This window comes from Orycteropus afer, unplaced genomic scaffold (assembly GCF_000298275.1).
Source record: "Orycteropus afer afer isolate SDZICR_OR568_19922 unplaced genomic scaffold, OryAfe1.0 scaffold00049, whole genome shotgun sequence".
Lineage (NCBI taxonomy): Eukaryota > Metazoa > Chordata > Mammalia > Tubulidentata > Orycteropodidae > Orycteropus > Orycteropus afer.
Window position 1 is genome coordinate 10,401,135 of NW_006921636.1, and position 18,127 is coordinate 10,419,261.

General features: G+C 47.9%; 1 protein-coding gene across 1 annotated transcript in view; it reads left to right on the forward strand.

The window, feature by feature from the left end:
- The window catches only part of ELMO2 (engulfment and cell motility 2), a 37,528-nt gene that overhangs the window by 5,084 nt on the left and 14,317 nt on the right, over nucleotides 1-18,127 (forward strand). The window contains exons 5-10 of the mRNA XM_007938351.2: nucleotides 2,496-2,677; nucleotides 4,701-4,800; nucleotides 6,034-6,185; nucleotides 12,099-12,177; nucleotides 13,647-13,682; nucleotides 15,598-15,648. Of these exons, the coding sequence (XP_007936542.1) occupies nucleotides 2,496-2,677; nucleotides 4,701-4,800; nucleotides 6,034-6,185; nucleotides 12,099-12,177; nucleotides 13,647-13,682; nucleotides 15,598-15,648 (600 nt within the window). The remainder of the gene's footprint in view (nucleotides 1-2,495; nucleotides 2,678-4,700; nucleotides 4,801-6,033; nucleotides 6,186-12,098; nucleotides 12,178-13,646; nucleotides 13,683-15,597; nucleotides 15,649-18,127) is intronic.

Consider the following 18,127-nt stretch of genomic DNA (forward strand, 5'->3'; position numbering starts at 1 on the left):
CATCTTTTGGCTATTGTAAATAGTGCTGCAATGAACATGGGTGTGCATATGTCTGTTCTTGTCATGGCTCTCACTTCTTTAGGGTATATATCTAGTAGTGGAATGGCTGGGTCAAATGGTATTTCTAATTCCAACTTCTGAAGGAATCGAAAAGGCACCTTTCTTGAACAGCAACTAATGTTTGCATGCCATCTGCTGAGTACTTTGCATACATTACGTCATTTAATCCTTCCAGACACCTGATGATACAGATGCTCTTGATATCCCCATTTCCCAGAGGAGAAAACTGAGGCTTGGGGAGGTTAAATGACTTGCCATTTGTCTCACAGGTAAAAAGTGGCTGACCTGGCTCTCAGCCCAAGTCTGTCTGCTTGCGAGGCAGCATCCCCCGGTCATGCTGTCCTGCCTCCCTCTCCTCCTGCCCTCTTCTCACCTTGAGGACTTCATTCTTCCCCCCTAAGCTCTGCTAATGTAGGATGACAGCCTGGGAGGTCCTTTCACGGCACTGCCAGAGCCTTTCCTGGACCTCTTGAAAGGAAGGGTTGACGTTCCCAGAAGCACCTCTCTCCCCAGCAGCCCAGCAACGCCGTCTCAGGAGGAAAATTGACCTTTAGAGCTGGAAGTTTCTAAGTGAGATGCAGACCAGTGCTCTTCAAACTGTTCTGTCCTGTGCCCTTTTCTCACACGGCACATTTTCTCACCTTAGAGCTACCGGTGGATTTCTGCAGCATCGACAGCAGTGTGCTGTTCGCTCGTGTATTCCTTGTTATGATAGTAGAAGAGGTGAGACAGGCAGAGGCCAAGGGATGGGCAGGCCCTGGGCTCTAGTCCATGCTTAGCTTCGTGAGAAAGAATAAAGCCTGCGGGAGTGTTTTTGTTCCCTGCTCACTTATGCATCGGTGTCGAGTTGGTTCCCACTCATGGCAACCCCTGTGTTACAGAATGGAGCTGCCCCACAGGGTTGCCTTGCTATAATCTTTCCGGAAGCAGATCACCAGGCCTTTCTAATGTGGTACTTCCTGGTGGGTTTGAACCACCAGCCTCTAGGTAGGCGTCATGTGCAAACAGTTGGTGCCCTTTGCCCTCTCCTTTTTGTTCCTCCATTCTCACTGAGAACCTTAAGTCAACACACAAAAATCAGAGAAGGACGAGATGAGAGGGTGTGAGGCGCTGACTGTAACCTTCGTTTGCTCAACAAAAGGAAAGCTCAGCGAATGCCAGCAGAGGGCTTTCAGCTGCAGTTTGTAGGAAGGAGGCAGACACCCAGACTAGGAAAAGTTCATGTCGTAGGAGGAGGTTTTGCTTCAACCAACCAACATTTTCTGAAAGCTGTTTTGACATTAACTGCTTCAGACTCCTTGCTGTTCTGGAAGTTACCCCGGGACTTCCACTTTGAGGAACTTTGAGAGAAAGTTGAAAAGAAAGAAAGAAAAATTATTCGGCTTATCACATTTTAGTATCGAAATAGACCTTAAAGGTTATCCATTAAATTCTCCATCCAACACAAGAATCCCTTCTAGAATGCCTTTAACAGGCGGCTGTCCAGATTCTAGCTGATTGCTTCCAGTGACAGGGGGCTCAGTACTTTAAGAGACAACCCATCCACTCTCTGACAGCTTTAATTAATAGAAAACTCCCCTATATTGAACCAATACGGTCAGCCCTCTATATCCACAGCTTCCTTATCTGAGGATTCAACCAATGGCAGGTCAGAAATATTGGAGTGGGGATGTGTGTGGAAGCAGTTAAGTGGTCAAAACAATCCCTCAAAGGCGAAGAGAGAGCTGTTGTTGTCGTTATGTGCCGTCAAGTTGGCCCGACTCATAGCGACCCCTCCTTGGGTTTCCGAGGCAGTATCACTACAGAAGTAGATTGCCCAACCTTCCTGAGGAGTGGCTGATGGGTTTGAACCGCCAGCCTTCTGGTTAGCAGTCAAGTGCCTTAGGCACTATATACTACCAGAGCTCCTAGGAGAGAGAGAGCATAAAGTGTTATTTACATAGCATTTATATTGTTTCAGGTATTATAAGAACCTAGAGGTGCTTTAAAATATACAGGAGGATGTAGGTTATATGAAAATAGTATGCCATGTTATATAAGTGTCTTGAACCACCCATAGGGTTTGGTATCCACGGAGGTCCTGGAGCCAACCCCCCTCTGGCTACTAAGGAATGGCTGTATCTGTTACTCTGTGACTTGCCTTGATCAGTGGAACTTTCATCTCCCAGATCACTCTTGTATCACCTCATGGAAATTTTTTCAATCTGTAGACTAGAGTGCTACAGAAAGGAGATAGCTGACCACAGATCAGCCATGGCATGCCGGTAATTAATTCCCTGATTGAGTCAATAAATAATTATGTAGCAACTCTGAAGCAGTGTGAAAAACTAGTTCTGCCTCAGGCTTGGATGGCCACAGAACGGACCCCTGAGTTACCCCGAGTGCTTAGCTACCGCAAGGAGCAGATGGTACGTATCTTGTTCCTGCTCTCTCAGTCCCGGGCTGCACGCCAGCTGATGGAGAGGACCCAGTCGTCCAACATGGAGACCCGGCTGGAGGCCATGAAAGAGTTGGCCAAGCTCTCTGCAGACGTGACCTTCGCGACTGAGTTCATCAACATGGACGGCATTGTTGTGCTCACGCGGCTCGTGGAGAGTGGAACCAAGCTCCTGTCCCAGTAAGTATTATGTCCCTGGGCTTTCAAAGATTTGCTACCGGCCACAGGGCATCCTATTCTCATTTTCCACTGAGTCAGAGAAAGATGTTTATTGAGCACCTGTATATAGAGCAGTGTGCCAAGCATTGGGGCCATACCTGTTAAAAAATCTGTTGCCGTCGAGTTGCTTCTGGCAGAGTAGGATTGCCCCATAGAGTTTCCAAGGTCGTAATCTTTATAGAAGTAGACTGCCACATCTGTCTGCCTTGGAGAGGCTGGTGGATTTGAACTGCTCACCTTTTGCTTAACAGCCAAGTGCCTAACCACTGTGCCACCAGGGCTCCTTAGGGTCTACACAGAGAAGTAGAATTCACTGTCATGGTCCTAAATCTTATAGTCTCGTTGGGAACACCATACAGGCTCTCACAGTGTAAGTAACAGTACCCAGCAGCACATGAGTAAGTGCCAAATGAGTGGTAAAAATAGGTGCTGTACATGTCAGGGAAGAGGTCATCCATGGCAGACTTGTTAATCTGTGGGAAATGCTTGGCTTGGTGGAGGTTAGGAAATAGATTGCCAGCCCATTTTCTACTACTAAAGATATCTGTGGGAGCTCTGGTAGTGTAGTGCCTAAAAGGCACTTGACTGCTATCCAGAAGGCTGGTGGTTTAAACCTACCATCCACTCCTCGAAGGAAGGTTGGGCAATCTACTTCCATAGTGATACTGCCTCAGAAACCCAAGGAGGGGTCACCATGAGTTGGGTCAGACTCGACGGCACATAACGACAACAACAACAAACGTATCTGTCTGTTCCTAAGCAGTCCCGCCCTCCCTCCCCATCACCCCCACCCTGTAAAGACACACGCACCCACATGCATACGCACACACATGCATACAGATGCACACACACGCAGACACAAACAAGCACAAGCCTTCCTTGGTGTTTACTGTAGGTATTTACCCCCTACCCATTCCCCATCTCCCTGCCACATGTTTTCACAGGGAGGAGGGCATTCACAACTTTGATACACCAAGAACATCCTTCCCATAACCTAGAGTGTTAAGAAGAGTGAGGGGGAAGCTATGCCTGGTGATCAGCAGTGAACAGACAGATGTCTTAGGTTCTCATCTAAGCACGTGGAGCCTGAGCTGGCGGAGGGGGAGTCAGAACTCTCAGCCGATCCCTCGGCTACTGAAATTTTCTGCCAAACTGAGCAGCTAATCATGGGCATTAGTTTTAAGTCCTGGATCTTGGAGCTGCACTGAAGTCCTGGCCTCAAGCTGCCGCCTGCGCTGAGGCAGGATTTGTGCAATGTCCTGAGAGTGCCTAAGCACGCCGGCCTTGTTTCCTCCCCTTCAAAATGTGGATAATAATAACCTGCCTTGCCCTGTTGTGGTGAGGAGTCTTATTCATGAGAAAGTGTATCTGAACACGCTTTGTAAAGGGCGATAGAGTTTGTTACTCCTAGGGAGCTGTATAGACGTACAAGGGGGACAGACAAAGGAGAGGAGGCCTTTTCATCCTTCTCTCTGCTCACACTGTGGTCAGGCCTTTGTGTTTACTGTAGTTTTGCCCTCTCTGCAACCACATGAGGTTAACACTGTGAGATTAACTCAATTTGACACAGGAAGGAATTGAAGTTCCGTAAGGTAAAGTTCCCACGGTTAGTAAATGGTTGAGGAATTGAACCCCCGTGGAAACCTTGCACTCTTTCTCCTGCACCCTGCAGTCTCTTGGACTAAAATTTACATGGGACTTAAGCTCCCGTAGCTGCCTCTGACAAGTGCTGGGGTTTGACAAAGGTCTCATCCCCGTTTTGACCTCAGGAAGTGGGTAAGTGACTTTCCCTGAGACAAGGCAGTATGGAAAAGGAAAGCCTACTCACCCCACAGCTCTGCCTCTGGGCAGCCTTACACACAGGCTTTATCCTCAGGCCTTTCAACTGACATTAGCAGCAAAACGCCCCTGCTGTGACTGTCTTCACTCCTGGGTTCCCGGTTCTGAACCAGTATTGTTTTGTGTGTTTTTGCACGTGTCTCAGCTACAGTGAGATGCTGGCATTCACCCTGACTGCCTTCTTAGAGCTCATGGACCATGGCATTGTCTCCTGGGACATGGTTTCAATCACCTTCATTAAGCAGGTGAGGCCTCCCACATTCTTTCTTTCTGTCCTCTTTGAGCTGCCAGGTGTTCTCTGGGTTTAAGGGGAGATGCGAGCAGTACGGCCATTCTGGTGAGGGTCAGCTTCAGGTTCCTTGGGGCCAGGTTTTTCATCCTCAGCCCCTGGCCTTCCCATGGCTCCCGAAAGGATGCCACTTTGTTGTACTCTCGGGCCTGCATGGAAAGATAGCGCTAGGCTCCCAGGACTGAGCATGCTCAGCACAGGAGGGTATTGTTCATGAGACTTGGGATCAAACCAGCCAGTCAGCCTGCACCACCCTCAAGTCCTCTGACCTGCCTCCTGAGCTCTCCCTTCTCTTTGGATGAAGAATGTTCATTCATTTGCCTCCTGTTTACACACCTGAAAGGTAGCCTGATTGGATTGTCAGATTGAACTCACTGGGCAGGTGGCAGGGGTGGGGGGCATACTTCTCATTTTTGTCTCTTTTCTTCTACAACCAGAAGTGGTGTTGACTCAGAAAACTGAATTGAAACAGTGAATTATATGTCCTTTTGACCTAGGGTTACCCCAACATTGGGCTGGAATGTTGAGAACTTCCCAGTCCCGGAGATGTTTGAGCAAGAGTGAAATGACTGGGTGTCAAGGTTATTATAATAATTTAATTGAGAAGAGGGATTAGAGTAAAGCCTGAAAGGTGTGTTCCACCTCTCAAAATCTATGGTGTGCATGGGGAAAGACTATGCATTAGGACAACAGAGGACCTGTAGGTAAAATGAAATCATAGTGTCGGTAAAATCCTCTGCTTTCTACACTCAGCTTTTCCACACCTGAACCCCTATGTTGAAAAGGGATTTAGACCTTAGATTTTGAGGAAGCACAATGGGTTGGAAACTATTATCAGAGAGTGAGTTATCCATGCCTAGGGAATCCCTGGCATGTTGACCAGGGTAACCAAAAATCAGGTACCACTATCTACCTATTTAGATTGTCAGACTAAACTCAATGGGCAGAAGTGCATTAAGAGTACTTCTCATTTTGCCCTGTTTTCTTCTACAGCAAGGGGCAGTGCCAATTCAGAAAACTGAGCTAAAACCAGTGGGTGATATATCCACTGACCCAGCGGACAACTGCTCACATGTAGGCAGGCATCGCACCTAGGAAGAGAGAGCCTTCAAGGGCTAACAGCAGACCCCCCAGCCATCCACTGTTTTAGGCCTAAGCTTCCCAGCTGATCTGCCCACTCTGGGTTTAGATTGCAGGGTACGTGAGCCAGCCCATGGTGGACGTGTCCATCCTTCAGAGGTCCTTGGCCATCCTGGAGAGCATGGTCTTGAACAGCCAGAGTCTGTACCAGAAGATAGCAGAGGAAATCACCGTGGGACAGCTCATCTCACACCTTCAGGTGTGAGTAAGGACCCTGCGCCACCTCCCTTCACTTGTCTCTTGTTTTGGTTGAGTCTTCCGGTCCTTCTGTTTTGTTTCCAGTCTAAGCAGCTGGTCTGCAGTTCACTCATTCACCACCTCTTCCACACCACTCCCTGAACTCTTCCTGGAGCTCAGACCTGACCAAATCTGGCTCCTGCTTAAACTCCTCAGCTACTTGTCTTGGCCCATAGGATAAAGTGTCATTTTTCCTTCTTGTACCACCCTGGTACCAGATGCTTCCTCCTCTCTGGGCCCAGTACTCTCTGTTTATATCTATTATAATATGTGCATGGAGTATTATATTTTCATTATCATTCTCCCATGTTAAGCCTTGAGCTCCCTGAAGTCAGGGACTGTTCCTTTTTGTAGCCCCTGCTTTGAATTAAGCAGCAGCTCAGTCAATGTTTTTTGAATGAATGTTTATTCAGGAATATGCCATGGAGGATAGCAAGAAGTAACTTATAGGACCAAAGTTCAGAATGATACCAGTTCAAACCTTGACTTCACTACTGGCATGGATTGAATTGTGTCTTCCCAAAGTATGTTATCAGTTTGACTGAGCCGTGATTCTCGGTGGTTTGGCAGTTTTGTATTGATGTTATTTGGCAGTTTTGTAAAGTTGGAAATGTGATCTGATGTGATCAGCCAGTTAGTTAGTTGTAAGGGGATTAGGATGGGGTGCAACACCCCTACTCAGGTCACAGCCCTGATTGTATGTGAGGGGAGTTTCCCTGGGGTGTGGTCTGCATCACCTTGTATCTTACAAGAGATCAAAGGAGAGAGGCGCTGAGCAGAGGAGGAGGGACCTAACTACCACCAAAAAGAAGAGCTGGGAGTCGAGCTCATCTATGGACTTTGGGGTCCTTGCATTTAGAACCTCCTCGACCCGGGGGAAGATTGATGCCAAGACACCTGGAGATCTCCAGATGTTGAAAGGCGACAAGGACCTTCCCCCAGAGCCAACAGAGAGAGCAAGCCTTCCCCTAGAGTTGGCACCCTGAAAGAGGACGTCTAGTCTCATAAACTATGAGAGAACAAATTTCTGTTTGTTAAAGCCATCCACGTGTAGTATTTCTGTTATAGCAGTACTAGATAACTAAGACAGAATTTGGTGCCAGGAGTGGGATACTTCTCTAACAGATACCTAAACTGTGGAAGCAGTTTTGGAATTGAGTAATGAGTAGAGGCTGGAAGGTATCTAACGGTAAAAGCTTAAGGAGCTCTGGTGCTGTAGTGGTTAAGGCGTTTGGCTGCTAAACAAGAAGTTGGTGGTTCAAACCCACAAGCCACTCTGTGGAAGAAAGATGAGGCATTCTGCTTCTGTAAGGATTTATAGCCTTGGAAACCCAGTGGGCATCGCTATGAGTTGGAATTGACCCAAGGGCAGTGAGTTTAGTTTTGGAATAGGAAAAGCCTAGATTGCCTTGGTAGAATTGTGGATGTCAAGGACAATTCTCAGAAGGAAATGAGGAGAGCTGTAACACCAGAGGTGGCACAGACAACAAGAAGCTGTGGTACATACAGTCCTGCGTTGTCAGTGAAGGCAAACATAGATATACGGGTGGATAGATGGGTGGACAGGCTGAACTATTAGGTATGTCTGTGAAGCAGGGAGTGTACCCAAGACCATGTACAGGGTTGGCAGACAGTGGCCCTATAAGTGTATTTGTATGATTTGAATTTACAGGTGTATAGTAGAGCTGACAAGGGGCAAGGTTGTAGTCACTTCTTAGTCACAGCCAGCTTACCCAGAGGAACTGAGTAGTTGAACCTGTGGGCTCGGGACCATAGTCACAGGGGACAGCAAGCTCAACTGGCATAACATACTATACAAAACATTGTTCCACCTCCTACTTTGGCGAATAGCGACTAGGATCTTAAAAGCTTGTAAGCAGCCATCTAGATGCAACAATGGGTCTCTCCTCGTCCAGAGCAAGGAAAAATGAAGAAAACCAAAGATTCATGGAAAGAATTAGTGCTTGCGACTCGTACACCATGTGATCCACAGTCTGTACAACTATGAGACCAGAAGAACCAGATGGTGCCCAGCTACCACTGTCAACCACTCTGAGGGGGATGTATATAGGAGATCCTGGATAGAGAGGGAGAACAATGTGGAACAAAACTCAAAATCATTTAGAAAAAAAAGGGGGGAGGCCAGGTTTGTTGGTCTGATAGAGCCTGGTAGAACCACTGAGACTATGACCGCTAGCTGCCCTTCAGGTCTGGAATTGAACCCACACTTGTGGCTTCCAACCAAACAAAAGACAGGCATAGACGTTAAACATTTACCTGAGATAGATCCACTCCTCGGAGAGAACAATCATGGGAGAAAGAAGGGCTGTTTATGCCCAGGGAGACAGCTCAGGGGGCAGGAGTGCATGGAGGGATGGACACTGGGAAGAGGTAACTGTTGGGAGGAAGTGGGAGGGGAGCTATTGCCTTGTGGTGAATTGTGGCCAATGTCATGAGACAAAGTGTATGTGAACTGCTGTATGGAAAGTGAATTTGCTCTATAAACTTTCACCCAATTCAAAATTTAAAAAAAAAGGAAGAAGAAGAAGCAGTGGCAGAGAAATGGCAGCAGCAGAACCAGGAGACTGGCACGAGATGGTGTGGGAGCCAAACCACAGAACAAGAAAGCTGAATGCCTTTGGGCAGAAGGCTTCCTGGTGGAGTGAGGTGCCTCTGGGCACTCGGCTAGGCTTGCTAACCTATGACTCAAGAAAGCTGAGTGCCTTCGGGCTGAGACTTACTGGCAGAGTAGGGTACCTGTAAACACTTATTGGTAGAGCTACACAGCTTTGTAACTCTTACTGAAGCAAGGCAGAGGCCAGGTTGGCCCAACAGGCCTGAGGGGCTAAGAGGTCAAGGAACCAGGAAGTAAAAGTTGAAGAGATAAGGAGCATGGGGAGCAGAGCTGGGGTCTCAAAGGGTAGAACCATGGCCTGCTGGGTCTCAAAGAATCAGATCTTCACCAGCTCTGTTCCAGAGGGTTGAGCTGCCATTCATGAGTGCCAGGAGAATGGCCTAAAACCACTGCTCAAGGCACAGCAGGGTTACCATGCCCAAGGAGCATAAGGATGGGACCTGCCGGGCCACCGCTTTGTTGGGCTAGGAGAATGGGGCCCCCCAGAGCCAAGGGAGCAGAGTTGTTGTCCCAGTGGGCCTGGAGGTGGCGCTGAAGCCCAGGGCTGAGGACCGTCCACTCAGAATCCAGAAAGCATGGCCAGCGTCCAGAGTCTGGAGGGCAGGGCCTTGCCTAAATGGTCTCAGACTTCTTGTCAAGCTTTGAGAGCTAATGTCAGTTTTTCTGCTGGGTCTGGGCTTGCCTGGTGCCCATTATCTGTACCTTCTTTCCCTCCGGTTTCTTCCATCTGTAATGGAAATGTCTGCCTTGTGCCTGTTCCACTGTCGTTCATTGGAAGCAGATAACTTACCTTCTAGAATCACAGCTGACGTGGAATTTTGCCCCAGGGTAGACTTTAGACTTGAAGTTGATTTATGACTTTTGAGATGGTATGATAGGGTGAATATGTTTTGCATGTGTCAAGGAATTGTGAATTTGGGGGGTCCAAAGGGTAGAATATCATAGATTGAATTGTGTTTTCCCCAAAAAAATATGTGTCCACTTGGCTAGGCCATGATTCTCAGTGGTTTGGCAGTTGTGTATTGATGTAATCACCCCCATGATGTGATCAGATGTGATCAGCCAATCAGTTGTAAGGGGATTAGGGTGGGATGCAAGGCCCTTACTCAGGTCACAGCGCTGATTGTATGTGAGAGCAGTTTCCCTGAGGTGTGGTCTGTGTCATCTCTCATCTTGTAAGAGATGGAAGGAGAGAGACATGAGCAGAGGGGGAGGGGCCTGACCACCACCAAGAAGAGCTGGGAGCAGAGCGTGTTCTTTGGACCTGCAGCCCCTGTGCTGAGAACCTCCTAGACCCAGGGAAGACTGATGCCCAGACACATAGAGAACTCCAATGGATGTCAAGTCCACAGATGTGGAGACAAGGACCTTCCTCCAGAGCCCACAGAGAGCAAGCCTTCCCTTAGAGCTGGTGCCCTGAACTTGAACTCTGAGCCTCCTAAACTACGAGAGAATAAACTTCTGTTTGGTAAAAGCCATCCACTTGTGGCATTTCTGTTCTAGCAGCACTAGAGGACTAAGACAACTGCATCCTTGGTCTCTGCCTTCAGGAAATCATCTAATCTCTTCTAGCTTCTGTTTCCTGTTCTGTAGGCTGGAGTAATCATTACCACCTCTCATATCTATGAGGGTGGAGAGAAAAAGGACTTGTCACAGTGGTCACCACAGGGTAGAAACACATTCAGGGTGTTTTTGGTTTTTTAAGAAGCTTGTCACATCCTAAAATGTTTTGTTGTTGTTGTGCTGTTGAGATGATTCCAACTCATGGGGACCCTGTAGGACAGAATAGAACCGCCTCATGGATAATAAACAAACCCAGCAGACAAATGAACCCTTTCCAGTACTGCTCCTCTCTCTATCTTTTGCACTTTGCTTTCAACTTATGTACACAATTTAAGGGAGACTGGACTTCCCAAAACAAGGGTGGTTCTGCTGTGATTCCTTCCGGACTCTTGCTCACCTTTGGCATGTGAGACAATAACTGAATCCTGGAAGTGAAGCGAAGTTCAGGGGAAGTACAGCTCCCAGATTGGAGAGTCTCTGGTGCCCCTGTCTCTATTCAGCTGTGTTTCCAACCTGTTCTCTCCCATTGGTCCAAGTCACAAAACATAAGATTTGCCCTCTCTGCTTTCTTGTCTTATATTTGCAGCTCTAATATGTGCCTGTAGCTGTTAAGGAATTCTTCAGCCTCAACTTTCGTACCCAAAGAACCAAAAAAAAAAAAAAAAGATTGCATTGAGATGGAGATGATGGGCAGCAGAGGGGAGACCTTCTGTGACCTCCAATCTGCCCCTCTGTTTCCTTGTCTTGAGTTGGGAGTGATTCCAGTTGTTTCCCTGAGGATGAGAGGAATGTGGCATTTCTTAGGCATCAGTCAGTGAATACTTTCAGCCCACAGCTATCCTAGGAAGCCACGCTCTCTGCTGTTTGGACTGCCAATCACTTGATACCAGTGTGCTCCCTGCCTGGTCTTTTATCAAGAGCCTCAAAACCCATCCACTGCCTGGCAGGTGAACACATCTTGTCAAGTACCAGGGCTATTTAGACCTCTGTCCCCAGGCTCGTAGGATTCCGAGAATAGCTGGTGTTATTTGTTTGTTTAAAATAAAGTAAGTTAAGTTGGTAGTCAAAGACTTTGAAAGCAGAAAAGAAGCACAAAAAGTCAATGAATTGCCCATTGTCCCATTTCAGACATTGTCTGAAATTAAATGCCTCTCCAGTCTTTCTTTCTGTATGGAGGTTTAACAAAATTGGAATCTTCCTGTTACGTATGTATACCTTGGTTTTTTGCTGACTGGATCCTGAACATGGCCCATATCAAAGATTCTGCTAAAAGGATTTCTAAGGTGAACATCCAGTGACGGCTATAGACCTCCTTTGAAACCTTTTCTGCACCATTTTTTGGGTTCACAGATCCTCCAAACCCTTTCCTGACTGCTGGGTTAAGAACTTTTAGCCTGGAATGTGATTTTTGACAGCTACTTGGGATTCTAATGCATATTTAACAGAGTTGCTCACATAAATGTCAGGGTTATTTACCATTCTTTTTTTTTTTTTTTTTTAACAATCCTTCAGTGAAACACCTCCCTGATAACTTTCTTAGTTAGTGAAGTTGCTGGGTCAGAGTGTGGCTACTTGGCAGCGTCCTGAGACTCAGTCCATCGACGTGTTTGTCATTCCTCCCCCGGCAGGACTGCTGGCCAGCCTTCTAACCGCCCTTGCTTTCTTCCCCATTGACACAGCTCCAACCAGGAGATTCAGACCTACGCCATTGCACTGATTAACGCCCTCTTTCTGAAGGCCCCTGAGGACAAGCGACAGGTCTGTGGCTGCCTTTTCAAGCTTTTTCATCGGGGCTCTTCTAAGAGAACTCGCAGCTCACCCCTCGCCCCCTTGAGCTGGGCAGAGAGCGGTTTCCTTCCTCCTGCCCTTTGTGGTCGGAGCCCAGTGGGGGGGCTTTGCTGTGGAAGTTCAGGGGAGGGTCTGCAAGGGAAACCAGCTGGGGCTGAGGTTAGAGCAGGCCTCAGAGAACCCATTGTTGTGAGTGGATCTGACTCACAGCGACCTTATAGGACAGAGTAGAATTGCCCCGTAGGGTCCTAGGCTGTAATCTTCTCAGAAGCAGCTCTTCCTGCAGTGGGGGCGGCTGGTGGGTTCATACCACCAACCTTTTTGGTTGGCATATGAGCGCCTTAACCACAGCACTACCAGGACTCCTTAAAGGGCCAGGTAGTAAATATTTTTGTCTTGTGGGCCATACAGCCTCTGGGCAAAAACTGCCATTGTAGCTGAAAGCAGCTGTAGACAATACATAAAGGAATGGGCCTGGCTGTCTTCCAGTGAAACCTTATTTACAAAACAGACCTAATCTGTCCATAGTTTGCTGATCCCTGGGTTAGGGAGAGGAGGATCTCTGGGCATCACTGTTGAATCTGAGGGATTCAAACAAATGAGGTCCTTACTTGTAGATGTGAGAGTAGAGAGGCTTGGCGCTGAGTTTCATGTATAAATAGCCCTCACTCAGGTCCTGCTCTTACTCCTATTAATTAGCTGTGTGCTGATTAAGACCATGGACTCACATAATACTGTGTAAGTCGCTTTGCCTCTCTGAACCTCAGCTTCCTCACCTGTAGTGTCGATGGAAGGAACAACATGTATCCTGCTCACCTCACAAGGGTACAATTTTCTCCTGCCACTGGTCAAGCAAGGACTTCATGCGCCCTCAGTTTCTCTCTGTAACACGGAAGGACCACAGTGTGATCTCCGGAGTCCTCCCAACACTAACATTCTGCATTTCTCTGATAAAAGGCCAAGTAGTAGACAAAAGTCAGTATCCTGGGCTCTGATGATGAGGGATAATAAGGGAGCCCTGGTGGCACAGTGATTAAAGCACTTGGTGGCCAACTGAAAAGTCAGCAGTTTGAAACCACTAGCCACTCCATGGGAAAATACATGACATTCTTCTTCCATAAATATTTACAGCCTTGGAAAGCCTATAGGGCAGTTCTGGTCTGTCCTATAGGGTCACTGAGGGTCAGAATTGAGTCAATAGCAATGTGGGCTCTTTTGCTTTGCTTTGTTTTGTTTTTTGATCATGGGCTCTGTGGGATCACGTACTATGTTCTTGGTGGAGTCTAGTGGGTGGGCCAGGAGCGTCTGTGGCTGTCTGTCCTTGTCGTTCTTGGATAGCTTTGCTCTGTTAATCTCTTCTTTCCGGTCCTTGTTTGAACGTAAGCTGAAGGCTCATTCTTCCGTCTGCTTCTCTCTGTGCTTTTGCTTTCTGCTGGCAGGACAAGCACCTTAATCCTCTAGACCTGCCTGTCACTGTAAGTAGCATCGCTGTGTGGGAAGGGCCCCGCTTCCTTCCCGGTGGGGAGGTCAGAGCTGGGCGAGAGTCTCACGGTCTGACCTAGATGTTCAGGGGATGCCAAGAGGCAGGGAAGGTCATGTGCTGAGAATCTCATTTGTCAGGGTGCTTAGGGAAGTGCTGCAGGTTGGCAGCCAAAAAAGATGCAGGAGATACCTCTCCCAGGGAGTGGGGCCCAATCTTCCATTCATAGCTTAATTTATATGGGTCTGTGCTTCAGCCGAGGGAGGTCAGGTTCAGCAATAGCCCGTGACTTTCATCTTGACAACACTATAGAGCCTTGCCTTGCAACTTGCTGTGGCAAAAGAGTACACTAAATCCAGGCCCTTTTGCGACTCCTACGAGACCATGGGAGTTTGAAAGTGTTTCGCCAATTGACAAAAGAGAGTTTGGGTGCTCGTTTCTTGGATAGAGGGCGTTTTAGACTTTGTGGGGATACAACAGAAGATAAGTGCTTTTCCCCCAGTACCACAGAGAAGCTTCTGGTCCAGTGCTGTTATGTGAGAGCCGTGGACCGCTGTCAGTTAGCCACTCTGTGAGTTGTCCACAGCAGCACCTGATCTCAGGATGGCCTCCGATAGCTACCACGGAAGTTTCCAGGCCACCTTCCTCTGCCAGCCGGTGTGTGCTCGGCGAAGGAAAGTAAAACTTATGGAATGTGGCTTGAAACCTAGCCTGTCTGAAGAAAATGACAACCCTAGTGGATTCTCCACCAGAGGGGAAGGGCCACAGCTCCCCCAGGCCCCTGATTCAGAATTATCTGTGACATTGAGCTAAGGCAGCGGTTTAGGAGTGACATCATACCAATTAACGTGAGTAAGAAATGGTGGCTGGCACTGGAAGGAGGAGACAGAATTATGAAAAGCTATCCGAAAACTGAAAGCGTAGTCATCTGGGACCATTTTGTTTAGGGGAAATGGCTTCAGATTTCAATAGCTCCTCAGGGTAATAGAGTGTCACAACACAGAATCATAACTAATGTTCTTTGTGATGAAACCCAGCCCTTGGCAGTGATGAGATGATAATCATTGTAGTCTTTCCAGAAATAAATGTGTATAACATATTTCTACAATATTTGCATAAGAATGGTCAAAATAATGAGCAGTTCTGAGGGGACCCTTCAAGCTGCACTCCCTGGCAGATTCACTTATGCAGGGAACGTAATTTCCTGGATGTAAATAACGCAGCACTGTCAAAATCAGGGCCAAGTAGAGAAAGTGAACCTTTTGTGAAAAAATTACCCAGAAGCACCAGCACGTTGTTCTCTACCCGTTAGAATTGAATCATGGACTTACATCAGAGTGTCCATGCCCAGCTCTGGACACACCAGCACATTGTTCTCTACCCGTTAGAATTGAATCATGGACTTACCGGCAGAGTGTCCATGCCCAGCTCCAGACACTGGCGAAGTGCAGGAGCAGGGGTGGGTGGCTGGGGCCAAAGCCCTTTCCTCAGTTTGGGGTCAGTGCTTCACGTGAGCTTCTCGCAGCCCATGGGTGTTTGCCTGAAACGGTCAGTGCCTGTGGCTGCAATCCATCATGCTGCTCTATGCTCATCATGCAGTGTCCACTAGCCGGCACCAGTGTCCCGTCAGGGAGCAGTCCACAGTCCACTTTCAGCACGATGTGGTGGGCTGTACCACTGGGAAGGAACACCCTGTTTGAGTTGTCCACACTCATAGGAAGTAAAAGAGAGTTTTTCAGAATGTAAATATGCTTGATGGTCAGTGGATGTTCTTCCATCCCTCCCCCCCTTTATTTGAAAGGAAGGAAAAATGGAGGAGGAGAAAAGCCTGTAGGTTATTTCACCTACGTCTTGATCGTAGTGAGAGATGGACATGCCACCTTGTCTTATGTTTGCTTCTTTTCCTCTAGGATATGGCCAATGCATTTGCACAGAAGCACCTACGGTCCATAATCCTGAACGTAAGTTTCTGGGCCACACTGTACTTCGTTGCTGTTGTGGTGGTGTTTCGATTAATAGTAATAATTTAGTACAGTCACTGCATTACTATTATTGACATTACAACTGAGGGGGAAGACACACAGGGAATTTACCAGTAGGTTCTAAACACTTCTTAGGCTGGAAAGTTTTTCATAATCCCCTCAAAGTAGAGTGGTCTTTAGCAGGCCATCCCAACAGTAGGTCTTCTAGGGAGCTCCCTTTAAGGCCAGGTGTGCTGTTTGCTGCTCTGTGATTCCAAAGTTTCTATCCAGGAAGAATGTGTTCAGATAGGCACAGAAGAAGAAAGTCAGTCAGTGATCACTGATCCTAAACCTGAATTGCCGGGCACCGGTGGAAATGAATGAGGATGTGTTTGCTCTCAAAGAGCCTCTGGCCCAGTGGGAAGGACAGGTGTGCTCAGTGGTTCCATGGGGATTCATGGAACGGGAGAGAACAGCAGGAGCGGTCAGCCCTGTCTTAAAGGCCAAGGCGCCACAAGTCTTTAGAGCAGTGTCTTCGGATGAGCCTTGGGGGCTAAGTATACGGAGCAGCAAGAAGAGCAGCCTCTGCAAAGCCAGGGAGGCATGCAGCTACAGGGCTGCCTGGGAGCCGCAGGAAGCTTGGGGTGGCTGGGACCCGGAAGGAGTGTGTAACTGGGTAGAGAGGGTGGGGCAAGGAGCACAGTGATGAAGCTGGACAGGTAGCCCAGAGCAGCTGAGGGCGGGCCTCGGTCGTCTTCCCAAGAGCAGCTGAGGGCATCACCGAAGAACGGGATTTACGTTTTAGAAAGACCATGCTGAAAGATCTGTGTGTTTCCTGAGGGCATATGAAGAGGAAACTAGAAGTCTGGAAGGTCCAGTTTGCTTACCACATTGGTGATGTCGGGGAGGGAGGCAAGCTGGGAAGGGACTCAAGGGTCTGGATTAAAGCATTGTATCACTTGTCAAAAAACTAGGGGAAACAGGGAGACTACAGTGAAGGGAATCAAATGAGAAACAAGGAGCTGAGTTTGGAAGACTCGGTCATTTTGAACACGACTTGAGTCGACTAGCCCCTGCCCTACCACTCACCAATCTTTAATCTTGGCCAATTCACTTAACTTCTCTGGGCTTTGATTTGCTCATCTGGATGTAGGACTGAATGAGCTAATGCAGACACACACTCAGCAGGGTACCTGGCACTTGGTAAGCACTCCACCCACACTGGCAGTTCTACTGCGAACAGGATGCAGAGGTGATGGGATTCCCAAAGTCAGCTCTGTGCATCTGTGAAGTCAAGCACTGAGCCACTCTAAATATGCAGAGCCCATCAGACCTGACCTTGCAGAGCTGGCGCTCCTCACGGGCCACTTCCCTGGTCACAGCCAACAACGTGGCAGAAGGGGCCCTGAGCAAATGTCAGAGCCTGTGACAGGGATGCGCCCAGGTTATCACGCATTCCTATCCATACTCCTGAGCAGCTGCCCTTGGCACATGTTGGGTAGGCCACCCTTCTGAGAGAAATTTAATTACATTTCAGATTTATTATCTTCCTTCATGGGTTTGGAAGTGTTTAGTTCATTACCGGACAAACCTTATACATGGACAAAGATTCCACTATAGAAGACAGTTCACTACCAGGACATGAGATGTTAATGCATGCTCACTTAAGTCCAAGGATTTAATTCAGTTGAGCCAGATAACTGAGGCCTGGACAATCAAGTAAGACTTCAGATGACACCTCTGAAGCTGCCGTTTGGCAGCCTGGAGCTGTCAGGCTCTAGCCATTGATGGAGTAAGTAATTACCTCTGGCTATCAGGTCAGAAAGATTGAGAAAGGGGGATTAAAGTGAATGAAAACCAGTGTCATGTTAACTTAGCCTCCCTTAAGAGCAGTTCTGTGGATTGTGGAGAGCAGTGAGGAGGGAGGAATAGAGCTAGAGCAGCAGGGAGAGATCAGGGAGTGGCAGAGAGAGGGACTGCCGAGAGAGGCCGAGCAGGAGCATGGAGGAGGGGAGACAGATGAATGGAAGCACAAAACGGTTTATACATCGATAGTGTTAAAACCAAACCCACAGCTATTGAGTCGATTCCAAATCATAGCAACCCTATAGGACAGAGTAGAAGTGCCCCGTAGGGTTTCCAAGGCTGTGAATCTTTACAGAAGCAGACAGCCTCATCCTTCTCCCATGGAGCAGCTGGGGGTTTGAACTGCCAGTCTTTTGGTTAGCAGCCCAGTGCTTTAGCCACTGTGCCACCAGAGCTCCTAATGGACTATTACTCAGCCATAAAGAGAAACGGAGCTCTGATACATGCTACAACATGGATCAACTTCATCTTCATGGATGAAGATACCATGCGGAGTGACCTAAGTCAGTCACAGGAGGACAAATACGATCCCACTCACAAAATACCTAGCTAGGCAGGTGCATGGGAGCTCTGGTGGCATAGTGCCTAAGGCACTTGACTGCTAACCAGAAGG